Source organism: Garra rufa, chromosome 25 (assembly GCF_049309525.1).
Source record: "Garra rufa chromosome 25, GarRuf1.0, whole genome shotgun sequence".
In the NCBI taxonomy this organism is placed as follows: Eukaryota; Metazoa; Chordata; class Actinopteri; order Cypriniformes; family Cyprinidae; genus Garra; species Garra rufa.
The window spans coordinates 11,796,977-11,811,659 of record NC_133385.1 but is presented as its reverse complement, the minus strand read 5'-3'; the positions used below and the strand labels follow the sequence as shown (position 1 = coordinate 11,811,659).

At 34.7% G+C, this 14,683-nt stretch overlaps 1 protein-coding gene across 1 annotated transcript in view; it reads right to left on the bottom strand.

Moving 5' to 3' along the window:
- The window catches only part of man2a2 (mannosidase, alpha, class 2A, member 2), a 43,478-nt gene that overhangs the window by 17,984 nt on the left and 10,811 nt on the right, over positions 1-14,683 (bottom strand). Inside the window, exons 4-14 of the mRNA XM_073831916.1 lie at positions 13,388-13,559; positions 12,057-12,184; positions 11,747-11,920; positions 9,925-10,111; positions 7,637-7,814; positions 4,424-4,626; positions 3,279-3,461; positions 2,984-3,098; positions 1,155-1,222; positions 901-1,066; positions 586-822 (exon numbers count right to left, since the gene is read on the bottom strand). Coding sequence (XP_073688017.1) covers positions 586-822; positions 901-1,066; positions 1,155-1,222; positions 2,984-3,098; positions 3,279-3,461; positions 4,424-4,626; positions 7,637-7,814; positions 9,925-10,111; positions 11,747-11,920; positions 12,057-12,184; positions 13,388-13,559 — 1,811 coding nt within the window. The remainder of the gene's footprint in view (positions 1-585; positions 823-900; positions 1,067-1,154; positions 1,223-2,983; positions 3,099-3,278; positions 3,462-4,423; positions 4,627-7,636; positions 7,815-9,924; positions 10,112-11,746; positions 11,921-12,056; positions 12,185-13,387; positions 13,560-14,683) is intronic.

The window sequence follows — 14,683 nt, the reverse complement described above, 5'->3', positions numbered from 1 at the left end:
CAATACTATTTTATCTAAAAATAAATAAATACATAAATAAAAATAAAGCACATACAAGCTAATATTCGTAAGTAATAAGTACAATTTTAATAAAAACAACAACAACAACAACAAAAAAACATCTAATATTGGCTGATAACCATTTTGCCAAAATAAATGAAAAATAAATAGCTATAATGAGTCTTTTTAAATGCTGAGGTAACTAAATGCAAAAAATTAAGAAAAAGCATGCACAAATTAATATCAGATGAGATATATAGGCCTACATACAATATATACTGATGATTTAAAATCTCAAATTTTGTAAGCTAACCAATATCTTGCACATTCCTAAATTTTCTATTGACATAAAAACAAGAGGGAATTCATTAAGAACAAATTGTGCCATTGACTGATTTATTTGCATATGCTGTCTGCATTGTTTTAGCAGTCGATTTACTTAAGGTATTATGCAAATCAGATAACAGTATGAACATTTTAACGCTGTAAACAAAACAAAAAAAACTTCCTTAGGCATTTTTATCATTCTGTCTTCAAGCCCAAGTTAATTTCTCACTTCACCTCCTCACACAAAAACCATCTCACCTCCAGCAGGCCTGTGGTTCCAGAGAAGCCCAGAGTGAGAGACTGGCTCTGGATGTAGAACGGTTGGGCGTCTACCGTCTGAGATCGCACGGGCAGAGGGTCCAAACCCCGTATGCTCTGACCTCGTCCCGGAATCCTGAGCAGCGTATCGGAGCGCAGGGTCATGGGGGAATCAGCAGAGTCGTACAGGTGGAAAATAGCCAATCCCAGAGCGGGGAGGCGTGCCATGAAAGAGGCCTGAAAGAAGAGACGAATGTAAGTTTTGAGACTGACTTTATTTAAGATGCTGGAAAGAATTGACACCAATAGACACACCTGGTAAACCTCTCCACTCATCTCAACAGCGGACACCCACTGCGCGCTGAGCTGAACCGGTAACGTTTGGCCGTCTTCAGTGAGCACCCTAACTCTTGCTGAATTTACCAGCATGGTGACCACACACAGACGCTCCTGCTCGATGGGGTTAAACAGCACCAGATACCTGAGGAAAAGGAAGAAGATGGTATCTGCACACTGCAAAAAAATGACAGCATTTGCAGCGTTCAAGATCAACGGATAACGCATCTCACCTGGGAGAAGATTCCAGCTCGATAAGCGTGCGCTGCGGGAGAGAGTCTTGTGTGGCGCGTCTGTCGTCCTACAGTCACATAGACAGAGGTCAAAGGTCAGACTCTTAACCCTCATGTTGTGTTCTGGTCATTTTGACCCCTAGAAGACTCTTTTGCCCGAAAATGCTAGTTAATGTTATTGCATTGGACTAAAACCGACTGACGTTAAAATTTGACCATTTCTTGTGACAAAAATTGTCATATCATATACAAACAGAAACTTAAAAGTCTTCACAGCAATCCGTCAAAACAAAAGTTTGGTTTAACTAAAAGAAACTGTGACGTAAAAAATATTACTTAAATGTAATGATAGTACTACTAATAACAAATCATTATTTAAACAGTATTTTTGAGAAATATTTACCAGGAGAAAATATTTACCAGAATTTATGTACTAGAAAAATGTAAAAACTAGTGCTGTTAAATCGATTAATTGTGATTAACTGCATCCAAAAGTCATTAGATAATTAAATATCAAAATAATCGTTTGTTGCAGCCCTATTAGAGATGCTTTTGATTGTTAAAATTTAATGAAACCATTAAAAAGAAAGCAAAACAAACTTTGGTAAAAATATAACTGAATTTGGGAGAAAAAATAAAAATAAAACATTTCACATGGCCTTAAATGTAATTTTTGTTAACTTTTAATAAATTGCTGTTATATTGTGTAAGTTTCATAATTTAATTAATTAGACATCCTTTTGTTTAAATGTTTTTTTTACATTTAACTATTAAAACAAAAACAGAAATACAGAAAATTTTAAATGGTAAAAATGGAATTTGGAAAAAGATAAAACGGAATTTGGAAAAAAATAAAACAGATTTCATACACATGTAATAACCCCCATATACACTACCAGTCAAAAGTTTTTGAACAGTAAGATTTGAAATGTTTTTTAAAGAAGTATCTTCTGCTCACTAAGCCTGTATTTGTTTGATCCGAAATACAGAAAAAGCAGTAGAATATAGAAATATTTAGCTATTTAAATTGATTAGATTGAGTTAGAATCGGACTGCACCATCCAAAGTTTCATGACCGAATTTTAAATTAATATGTGTTATATTGGTCAAAAATGCCCAGACTACAAAAAAAATGCATATAAATTTCTTGTTGCTATATTTTTTTTTGATCAAATATTGGTTTCAATATTATTATGTAAGATGTATTCTTATTATTCCAAATATATGTTATAATATATAATCCTATTTATTATTTGATTATTGATTACAATATTAAATCTCATTAAAAATAGAAAAATAGACACGCTATAGTTGTATATAATTCTACACAATATACTATACTTGTGTATTTAACTGTATATTTAATACATTTTAAACTTTTCTTTCTGCTCCCACTCGTTGTGGTGAAGCAGTTTGAAATATTGTTCTTGTAAATAATTGCACCATTTTAGAAATAAATATGCATGCAAATTACAGCGAAGTACAACAGTTACAGTACAAACAAAAGGGAAATAAATTACCACCGACATTCTGGATTCGGACGGCAATAAAATCACTGTCTATCCCCTGTAAATGGTTAAAATAACTTACGTCCCCATGAGAAACAATTACCATCCCAATAGGGCTTTATACACCTGTTTTTGAATAAATATTGTTTAAAATATTGAGAAATAAGAGCTGACAAAAAGACTGAATCCAAGATTTGATGAATATATCGCATAATGAGAGATTTAAAAGGAATTTTTAATAGACGGGGACACCAAATTAGATAAAGAGCACAAGGGTTAAACACCCTGTCCGATTTTAGAAAAACCAAGGCTGCCCCTTACCGTCTCTAAGAAGGGCTCCGTCTGGTAGAAGCGATAAATGTCTTTATTCTTTATTACCAGGAAGTGTGCGGCATTAATGATCACTCGTTTCAGGCCGACCAGAGAACGCAATAGCCTATGGGGGGAAAAGACATTTACAAATCGAAAGTCATCAATTTAAACTCTAAAAATGCTGAAAATGGTCTATTAAAGATGATATTTCAGTAATAACACCCTGAGAGACTTCCTTCGATCTCTAAACATCTTCCAATCTGTTAACGCAGATCAAATCTGCAATCTTTTTTCATTTAAAGACCTGTTTCCGTAGTCAATGACGACAGCCTCTTTGGCGGTGCCTGTGATGGCATCATGGTGCTGGAATAAGCCTATGTTGCGCCTGGCATCGGTGAGGAGGGAGTAATCTGAAAGCGGATAACGTCCTTCCAATCCTGCACGCCGTGCGTGAGCCACCGCCAAGCTGTAGAGAATTTCTGCCCCTCTGCAAGAACAAACGATATCAACGTCTTAAAACACAACAGTTCATGACACTGAACGAAACAGCAACATTTGACAAACTGAGAAACCAATGATAATGGAATTAAAAGAGTAAGTAATGACAGTAATTAGGCAATGCCTTGTGCTTAATTTAGGAGAAAAACTTGTCACCCACGTGGAGAATAACTATTTGAATTATTCCCCAGTAATACCGCCGAGAACAGGCCTTTATTCTAAGCCTAATTGAATCTCTGCCAAATAAAAGCAGACGCTTTCCGAAGTTGCTAAAATAATGGATTAAACCTTGACGGCAGTTTGTCAACGCAAATTTAAATGTGATGCCAATTAAAAATTAAAAGGCTTCCACAAAACCTTGTTAGCATATTTCTGACTGAAAGCTACTCATTGAATTGCTGACAATGTGGTAAATAACAGCTTCATGTAAAAATACTCTTCAATCCCAGCCTAATTTGCAGAGACAATTATAAATGAACCATCTGTAGCTGATTTTCTGTAAAAAAAAATAAAATAATAATAATTTTTATATTTTATTATTTTATTAAATTATTTATTTATAATTTTTTTAATATTTTAGTAATACATAAATAATTATTTTAAAGTTATAGACAAAAAAAAACAATAAATGGCTATTAAAATACCTAGATATTTTTTATAAATACTAAAAAAAAAATGTAATTTTCATTGTATTGGTTAAAATGAATGCATTTAAAATTAAATTAAATTATAAAAAAATATTAAACTAACAAACACTAAAATGAAACCATTTTAAATGCTACAAGTGAATTTAGGTGTCACAGCATTATAATACGCAGTATAAAAATGGACTAATGTGAACGAAGGTCTTATGGATGAGTAACTAATGATGAATTTTTATTTTTGGGTGAACTATCCCTTTAATATTGATTTATGCTGAAGACAGAAAGACAGTCAGTTTTACTGACTAACCGTAGGTGAGATTCTAACACACGGTCCAGGTTTTTGTAAAAGGGACGTGAGGTGTAGTATCCGCTCCAGTAATGGTCCTCTCTATCTGCATAAGCGAAGAAGTCTCCGCTTAGCACAGGGTAATCAGGTGGTCTCGTCCCCGGAGCGACTCCATTAGCCTTGTACACCGCATTAAAGTAATCCGTCAGCGTCGCAAACTGGGCCTGAGAACACAGAGATTTAGTTTCAGGGCAATCCCAATTACAGTGAGGAAAAAAATGATTTGATCCCCTGCTGATTTTGTACGTTTGCCCACTGACAAAGAAATTATCAGATGAGAGACAGAATAACAACAAAAAAGTAGAAAAATGCATTTCAAAAATTTATGAAATAAATACTTGATCCCCTATCAATCAGAAAGATTTTCATCTCTGAGGTGTCTTTTATACAGATAACAAACTGAGATTAGGAGCACTCTCTTAAAGGGAGTGCTCCTAATCTCAGTTTGTTACCTGTATAAAAGACACCTGTCCACAGAAGCAATCAATCAGATTCCAAACTCTTCACCATGACCAAGACCAAAGAGCTGTCCGAAGATGTCAGGGACAAGATTGTAGACCTACACAAGACTAGGGTTGGGAATCGAAAATCGATTCCGATTCTGGAATCGGATACTTAAGATAAAGAATCGGATACTTGTTATAAAATTAAAATTTCGATTCCTCGTTTCGATTCCTGGTTGCATTTTTTCCATCTAGTGATCTGCCAGGACCTTCCGCGCGTGCAATCTGCCAGGACTTTACGTGGTAATGTAAACATCAGTCGAAAAGATGGATCACGGTAAGCGTTTAAAAGTGTGTCTACGCTTTGTAAAAACCGAAGACAAATCTACCGCTGCACGCAAACTTCATCTTAGAGATCTGCAAGGGACGGATTTTAGTCCTGCGCCCGCCCACTCCAGAAGGAATATATGTTATTTCGTCCCGCAAAAGCCCACATAAAAGTCACTTATACCCCCGCGGGAAGACAGGTATCTACTTTATCTCTTGGCTGCATGAAACAAACCCTCCCGGTAATGTAAAGACAAAGATGACCAGAGTAATAGTAACGAACTCGCGCGTGCCTAATGTATTCATTCTTGTATATCGGAGTCGTACATTAGGCACGTATAAGTCCGCTGTTGATTCACAAACTATTCATGCTTTCGGTGCTCTGATCCATAGTAATTTTGCGTGAAATTTCAAAATATTTGCATAGTTTTCAAAATGAATGTCCTGTGAGTTTTTTATAATGAATGCTTACCCATAGAGGTGGATCTTGTAAGGGTCAGTGGTGTTTAAGCACATATGAGCACCAGCATAAACAGATTTACAATGTATTTACTGTATTTTTCATTTATATGTTTATTTTATAATGAATACAAACAGTAGATATTCAGTCACTTAAGAAAGAGTACTCTGAAGTTGTGAAGAATGTCTGAATTAAATAATTTAGGTGCTTTAAATCTGTATGTGTGTATTCATGTTAAAAAGTTAGAGCAGAGGATTTTCTTTTAAATTCAAAAGTATAGCTTTAATTTAAAGTTTGCTTGATTTTTTTTAATAACATGCAGGAGAAAATAAAAAGGCAAAACTAATGTTTAGGTTAATAAAAAAGGTTAAAAAATAAACACCTTTAGAGGAAATGTCAGGCATAGGGGGGCCTTGCAAAACTGACCCGAGAAGAAGGGGGCCCTGATATAAAAAAGGTTGAGAACCCCTGTAATAAAATAATATGTTGCAAGCTAGCACTGAAAATAAACATGTTTAATATATTAATGTTTGACTTTTGTGTTTGTTGTTTTTTTTTTTTACTAAATCGGAATCGAAACTGGGAATCGAAAAGAATCGGAATCGATAAGTGGAATCGGAATCGGAATCGAAATCGATAAAATTCAAACGATACCCACCCCTACACAAGACTGGAATGGGCTATAAGACCATCGCCAAGCATCTTGGTAAGAAGGTGACAACAGTTGGTGTGATTATTCGCAAATGGAAGGAACACAAACTGTCAATCTCCTTTAGTCTGGGGCTCCATGCAAGATCTCACCTCGTGGAGTTTCAATGATCATGAGAACGTGAGGAATCAGCCCAGAACTACACGGGAGGATCTTGTCAATGATCTCAAGGCAGCTGGGAACACAGTCACCAAGAAAACAATTGGGAACACACTATGCCGTGAAGGACTGAAGAAACTGGACTCAAGAAAGCACATGTACATGCCCGTCTGAAGTTTGCCAATGAACATCTAAATGATTCAGAGGAGAACTGGGTGAAAATGTTGTGGTCAGATGAGACTTTGGCATCAACTCAACTCGCCGTGTTTGGAGGAGGAGGGATGCTTCCTATGACCCCAAGAACACCATCCCCACTGTCAAACATGGAGGTGGAAACATTATGCTTTGGGGGTGTTTTTCTGCTAAGGGGACAGGACAACTGCACCGCATCAAAGGGACGATGGATGGGGCCATGTACTGTCAAATCTTGGGTGAGAACTGTCTTCCCTCAGCCAGGGCATTGACAATAGGTTGTGGATGGGTATATTCCAGCATGACAACGACCCAAAACACCGGCCAAGGCAACCAAGGAATGGCAGAAGAAGAAGCACATTAGGAGAAAATCTGTGGAGGGAGCTGAAGGTTCGAGTTGCCAAATGTCAACCTCAATCACTTGGAGAGGATCTGCAAAGAGTAGTGGGACAAAATCCCTCCTGAGATGTGTGCAAACCTGGTGGCCAACTACAAGAAATATCTGACCTCTGTGATTGCCAACAAGGGTTTTGCCACCAAGTACTAAGTCATGTTTTGCAAATACTTATTTCACTCAAAAAATAAATGTATAACTTTTTTTGAAATTTGTTTTTCTGGATTTTTTGTTGTTATTCTGTCTCTCACTGTTCAAATAAACCTACCAAAAAAAATATAGACGGATCATTTCTTTGTCAGTGGGCAAATGTACAAAATCAGCAGGGGATCAATTTTTTTTTTTTACTCACAAACCAGTTAAATTATTCACACAAATTATTCCTAGTTGTACATCAGAAGAGTTAAAAGAGCTGTGTTTGTTTAAAAAAAGATTTCTGGCATTGCAGCAATAGATCTATACCTAAATAAACCTCTTCCTGACAAAGTATTGTAGTTTTCTATTCATTTACAGGTTAGAGCCTTCATGTTTATCAGAAAACATACAGTACCTTTACTTGCATTTCCGGGTGGGAGTTCATGTAATCAAACAGTTTCTGGTAGTTGAAGTACTGCTGATCCCACTCTAATGCTTTGTCGTAGCGGAAGTCGTCCCCCAGAGGAATCAGCAACACTTTGCTACGAAACAGTTTGGATTTTTTACGGTACTGATCAAGCAGAACAGCAGCTCTGAAAGAGAAAATGTCAAATATGAAGTAAATCCACTGTATGATATAATATAATAAAAAAAAATACAAAAATAATATTTTTTATTAATTTATTATAATTGTATTATTTTATGTCATTATGTTATGTTAACTGTACATGAACAATTTTTTTTAAATTCCTAAATTATTTAAATTAATTATCAGGGCATATACTTAAAGCTTAAAGTTCTTTAAGCAATTCCAGAACAAAATAATTACAGATAATATATTCACCCCCTTGTCATCCAAGTCTTTCTTTCTTCAGTCATAAAGAAATTGTGTTTTTGAGGAAAACATTACAGGATTTTTCTCCATATAACAGACTTCTTTGGTGCCCCAAGTTTGAACTTCCAAAATGCAGTTTAAATGTAGCTTCAAATGATCCCAAATGCAGTTGTAAACGATCCCAGCCGAAGGAAAAGGGTCTTATTTAGCGAAACATATTTATATACTTTTTAAACCTCAAACACTTGTCTCATCTTGCTCTGCCTGAACTGTCTTACCTTTTTGTTAAGGGTGTTTGATCTTCATTGCATGTTCAGTTTGTAAATACTGAATCTGTACTTCTGCAGCAATGTACGATGATTTTGAAATTGAAATTTGAGGGAGAAAATAAGATAGGACTTTATCAACATACTCTACCTGTCTTGAACCGGGGGAAAAAAAACAGATTTCAGGCAGAGCTAGACAAGACAAGTGTTTGAGGTTAAAAACAGTGTTGTTTTCGTCAACGATGACGATGACGAAATCATTTCGTTGACTCCACTTTTTTTCATGACGATAACGAGACGATGACGAGATAAAAATGGCTCGTTGATGACTTAAACATGACGAGACGTGTGTGAGTTTTCGTTGACGAGACGAGAATAGACGAAAATGTTAGTGGGTGGTCCGTCAGACATTTAAAATGCATGACATTTCTGCTTATTCTGCATGCCAATAAAAACTTAAAAAGTATCTGACGCTATGGCAAGCCATTTTAGCATTAAATACTCTTTGCTATACTAGTATGGCAAGCCGTTTTAGCATTCCATCCTTGTTTGTCTTTTATGTTCTAAAACATTCCTTCATCATTGTAATTATTGATGAAAATAGTCGATCCGGAAGCTCACATTGTGTTGAACTATAGATCTGCTATTTTCAGAACTTATAAGTGACACTACCCAACAGCAAAATACTTACTGACCTACATTAATTTGTTAAAAGACTACTTTTTCCCCTTTTTTTGACTAAAACTAGACTAAAACCTTTTTGACTTTTCGTCGACTAAAACTAGACTAAAACCTTTCTGACTTTTCGTCGACTAAAATTGGACTAAAACTATCACATATAGAAGTGACTAAAATTTGACTAAAACTAAGAAGCATTTTAGTCCAAAAGACTAAGACTAAATCTAAGATGGTTGTCAAAAACAACACTGGTTAAAAAGTATATAAACTGTAATTTAAAAAAAAATTAAATAAACAATTGTTTTCTTTCCCTTCTTCTTCAGCTGGGATTGTTTTACTACTGCATTTCGGATCATTTGAAGCCCCATTTAAACTGCATTTTGGAAGTTCAAACTCGGGGCACCATAGAAGTCCACTATATAGAGAGAAATTTTTTCTCAAAAAACAATTTTGTTACGACTGAAGAAAGAAACACACGAACATCTTGAATGACAAGGGGGTGAGAACATTATCTGTAAATTTTTGTTTTGAAAGTGAACTACTCCTTTAAATGCCCTAGTTTTCATCCTAGCAGTTAAAAGGAAGACAACATTTGAACATTCTAAAGGAAATGACTCATGAAGCTAAAAGTGTACCTATAAAACCTCTGCCTATTCCAGTAAACCTGAAAGACCTCTAAAGTGTAATGACAAGTGCAAACTAATTGCTACAAGCTTGTTAATATCCTGGTTTTCTTCTGCGGTGGAATTGGGTTTGAGCCCAGTTCAAGCGCAACCCATATAAATACAGCTGGCGCCAGTTGGGTGATGGACAAATGAGTTTTGTTGGTGAACACAGGAAATTAACCTACATTCATTCTTTGGCTGAACTCGCCCCAATCAAATTAATTCCCTGCTTTCAGATTAATCAGCCCTAAAGCCTCACCTCTCGGCTACATTGGCATCAGTGATGGCTCGGGGCGGCACCTTCCACGGGCAGTTGACTCGACTGCCCGGCAGCCTCTTGAAATCAAACTGGCAGCAGATCTTGGGGTCTGGGCCACACGTGTGAGGCACGTCGTAGCTGTAAAACGGCATCATGTGGCAGAACATGTCTGTGCCTGATTCAATATCTAAAAATAAAGAATATGAATTAAATAAGCTCTGATGTGTAGGTCTCTAAGCTGCTGAGATGGGCTGGCAAGACTCCTTGGCAAAGCTTTCAAAAAGCTTTTGCCAAGGGTTTGTGTTTTCCGAAAACGTCATTAGACATTTAAAGCCTTTCCAACATCTAATTAATGATTTCAAACGGCACGTACTGGTCTATAAATTTTTTCTTAAGAAATATGAGTGGTGCTTACACAAGCAAAATACACTGCCGTGATGAATTTTTTTTGACTGGTTGCTAAGGTGTTGCTATGTGCTTCCAAATGTGTTTTAGGTTTTGTTTTTTTGTTTTTTACAGTTTCTAGGGTGTTGATATGTAGCTTACTGGACCAAGTCAAAAGTATACATCCCAAAAGTCAAAGTATGATATTCTAGATAACAGCGTAACATTGTAACAGCACACTCCTCCTCAATTTGAGGTATTATTCATATCTGTAGCATATTTGTTATTGAAATCACATTTTAAAAAATTAGATATTCATTTCTTAATGTTGTTTACACAATGTTAATATTAAATAACTATTACTAAGATAATTAAATTTCTGTTAATTTAAATAAAGCTGAAGTAAAATAAAATACAAAAATTACATTTAAAAAAAAAGTTGTTTTGGTAACTAACTGAAACAAGTTTAAGTTGAAGTACTAAAATGACTAAAAACTAAAACTGAAATAGAAAAAATTATATATTAAATAAAAATAGATTTAATACAAAAATACATATTACAGTAATCTTTAAAAATTGCCTTGACAACTAAAGTAATAGAATTACTAAAACTGAAATAAAAACAAAATAAATTAAATAAAAATGAAATAAAAATAGACAAAAAGGCGATCTTAAAAAAAAAAAAACTTAGATTTAAACTTAAACATAAAAAAATAGATTTTTTTTTTACTAAAATAAAATAAGTACTAAAATTAGTACAAAAATAAGTATTAAAATAAGTACTAAAATTACTAAGACTAAAATAAAAATAAATTAAAAAATATTTAAAAAGTAACCTTAAATACTTGAAAAACTGCCTTGGAAACTAACGGAAATGAAATACATTTAAAGTGAAGTACTAAAATTACTAAAACTGAAATAAAACAAAAACAAAAAGATAACCTCAAACTTAATTTTTTTTTATTTTATGATACTTCGGTACTAAACTCACTAAAACTAAAACTGAAATAAAAATAAAATTTTAAATATTAGACAAAAAAGGTAACCTTTAAAAAACAAGGTCAAAAAGGTATTTGACAAAAATTAGAAATGTTGCTTCGGCAACTAACTGAAATAAAACTAGGGTAGTTATTAAAATGACTAAAACTAAAACTGAAATAAAAATAAATTCAAAACTTTTTAAGTAACCTTAAACCAATTTAAAAACTGTCTCGCCAACTTACTGAAATATAATTTATTTAAAGTGAAGTACTAAAATTACTCAAATTAAAATAAATAAATAAATAAATAAATAGAATTATTTAAATAAAAATAAAAAAAAATAAATACTAAAAATAAACTGGGGAGATATTTGATTTGATTAAATGCTAATGATAATAATGCTTTTAAATATAACAAATATATTGAAATGTTTATTTTTGTTTTTGTAGTCATTTACCCCAGGCCTGCCTCCACATAAATTCAAGGCTTCGTGTGGCAGCAAAGTGCTTCTTGATGGAGTAATGAACCCTCTGGATCAGCATGCTGCTTATGTTCGCCCGTTTCAGCAGGTAAGGCATCGTGGCACTGTGCCCGAATGGATCAACGGCCCAGCCTGAGCGAGGGATCACACCTGCAGTAACACACTGATTAAATATTCCAAACCAATCAGAAGGAGACACTTTTAAGATTAAACCCAGATCTCCGACATCAAGAGCAAATGCTAATGCGCTAATTGCTAAGCCACACCATCCATAAATCAGCCTTACCCAGATTTTTCTCTAGCCACTGATGGCCTTCAATGAGCTGATCGATCATGGCGAAATAGTGAGCGTTGGCTTCGTCCGTCATGACCCAGCCGCCCGTCACCATCTCAAGCTGTCCGCTAAGGATCAGTCTGAAACAAAAAGGATTTAGAAAGGATTCTTAACATTTAAAGCACTGATCACAAGATGAGGTGAGGAAATCCACAACGTTAGATCAGGGTATAAAAGGAGCATCTAGACTAATTAACCTTCAGCGGATTACGGAGTTAAGAAGATGAACCGATCAAGAGTGGGCATGAGGGACTGATTCAAAACACAAAAGACAGAATGAGGGTACTGAACTAACAACATTGCAGAGACCTATTTTTAAATCGTAATCTAATGTATTTTCCAAGCGCACATAGTGGCTCAGGCAGGAAATGATTGGATTGTGAAAAATGGAATATTAGTACAATTTAACATAAAATTAAGGACCACTGATGTCACATGGACTATTTTAACGATGTCCTTACTACCTTTCCGGGCCTTGAAAGTGCCAGTTGTGTTGCTGTCTATGCAGGTCAAGAAAGCTGTCAGATTTTATTAAAAATCTGCTGAATGTTTTTATTTAGTATTGACCTGAATAAGATATATCACAGAAAAGACATTTACATATAGTCCACAAGAGAAAATAATAGCTGAATTTATAAAAATTACCCCATTCAAAAGTTTACATACACTTGATTCTTAATCAAGAAGACATTTTTTTTACTTAAGTTGTTTATGAGTCCCTTGTTTGTCCTAAACAGTTAAACTGCCTGCTGTTCTTCAGAAAAATCCTTCAGGTGCCACAAATTCTTTGGTCTAGGTTAAGGTTCAAACGCTCACTGATGTTTCAGAAGAAAAACACAAATGTATTAAGAGTTGAGGGTGAAAACTTTTGAACAGAACGAAGATGTGTAAATTTTTCTTATTTTGCCTAAATATATATATATATATATTTTTTTTTTTTCATTTAGTACTGCCTTTCAGAAGCTACAGAACATTTACATGTTGTTTCCCAGAAGACTAAATAAATACATTTTCCTTGATCTTCAAATTCCAAAGGTTTTCACCCCCTGGCTTAATGCAACGTGTTTCCTTCTGAAGCATTGGTGAGTGTTTGAACCTTCTGTAATAGTTGCATACAAGTCCCTCAGTTGTCCTCAGTGTGAAAAGATGGATCTCAAAATCATACAGTCGTTGTTGGAAAGTATTCAAATACACAAAAATGCTGAAAAAGAAAAAAATCTCTGGGACCTGAAGGATTTTTTTGAAGAACAATATTTATAACTTATTTTATAAATTTTACTCACTTGCGCATCGCCTCTTGTTTAGGTACATCTGCACTTTCCCACCATTTGGCGAAGAACGATATTTCTGACCAAATGAATTTCCGACGAGGATCTTCAGCCAGTTTCACCAGCATGTTGTTGAAGATATGCTGGGTTTGGTCATTGTAGTACTTGTCAAAGGTTTTGATCCATCCTGTCACAAAAGTGCAGTACAAAGTAGGGCTGTTACTAATGATTATTTTTGGTAATCAAGTAATCTGTTGATTATTCTGACAATTAATCAAGTAACCAGATTATTTTTTTGTAGACCTAAGCTATCTAGGACTGTCACTAGCGATTCTTTTTTACTGCGCTCAGGTCAGCTGGACATTGCTGTGTATCAAAGGTAAAAAAATATATAAATACTGTTCAGTTTCTCGCAAAAAATGACCATTTCATGTCTTAGGACATCAATGTATCATCACAAGCCGCAGGGTTTAATTTGGATTTGTCTGTGCAAGTTTTTTTTTACTTTCAAAGGTTTGGTGCCCATCCACTGCCATTATATGACTAACAGACTGCAACGGTTTGAGTTAAAAATCTTTGTTTGTGTTCTACTAAAGAAACTAAGTCACCTACATCTTGGATGCCCTGGGAGTAAGCAGATAAACATCAAATTTTCATTTTTGGGTGAACTATCCATTTAATATTGACTAAACAACATTTAATTCAAATGTCCACTTAATCTTTAATATTTATGACAAATGCTACAGCCATTGTCATTTCTTGAATACGTGGACATCAAAACGTGTAAACTCAGAGTAAGGGTTTCAGCTTTTATTTTGAAATCGTGATGAACAGTTAGCATATTGAAAAGATATTGTTTTTTTCCTGCGTTTTATGTTTAAACATGATTTACCTCACAAATCTGATGAAATGGCGCACGTTGTGCTGCCAGATGAACGTTATAATAAACCCAAACTCACAAAAATATGCAGAGATGGATTTTGAGATGCTCCACACACATAAAAAAGAAAACAGTTTGTGTGGAGCAGCATTTACTGTGAGACACATGTAGTAACCTACACGCATGTAAATAATTAGCACATATATTAAACCTGCATCGCATATATTTATTTAATTGAATCGTTGCGTCTGTGAATTCACCATAGCATTATGCTTTATTATGACTTAATGGGTTTAACATATAGGCTAATATTTCACCTACCTGCCCGGAAATAAAAACAAACTTGAATGTTGTCAAGACTCTTGCCCTGGAAATCTTAGTTCAGTTTGGCCAACCACAAATGCCTTTTGTTCCTCAGACAGTTTTTTGCA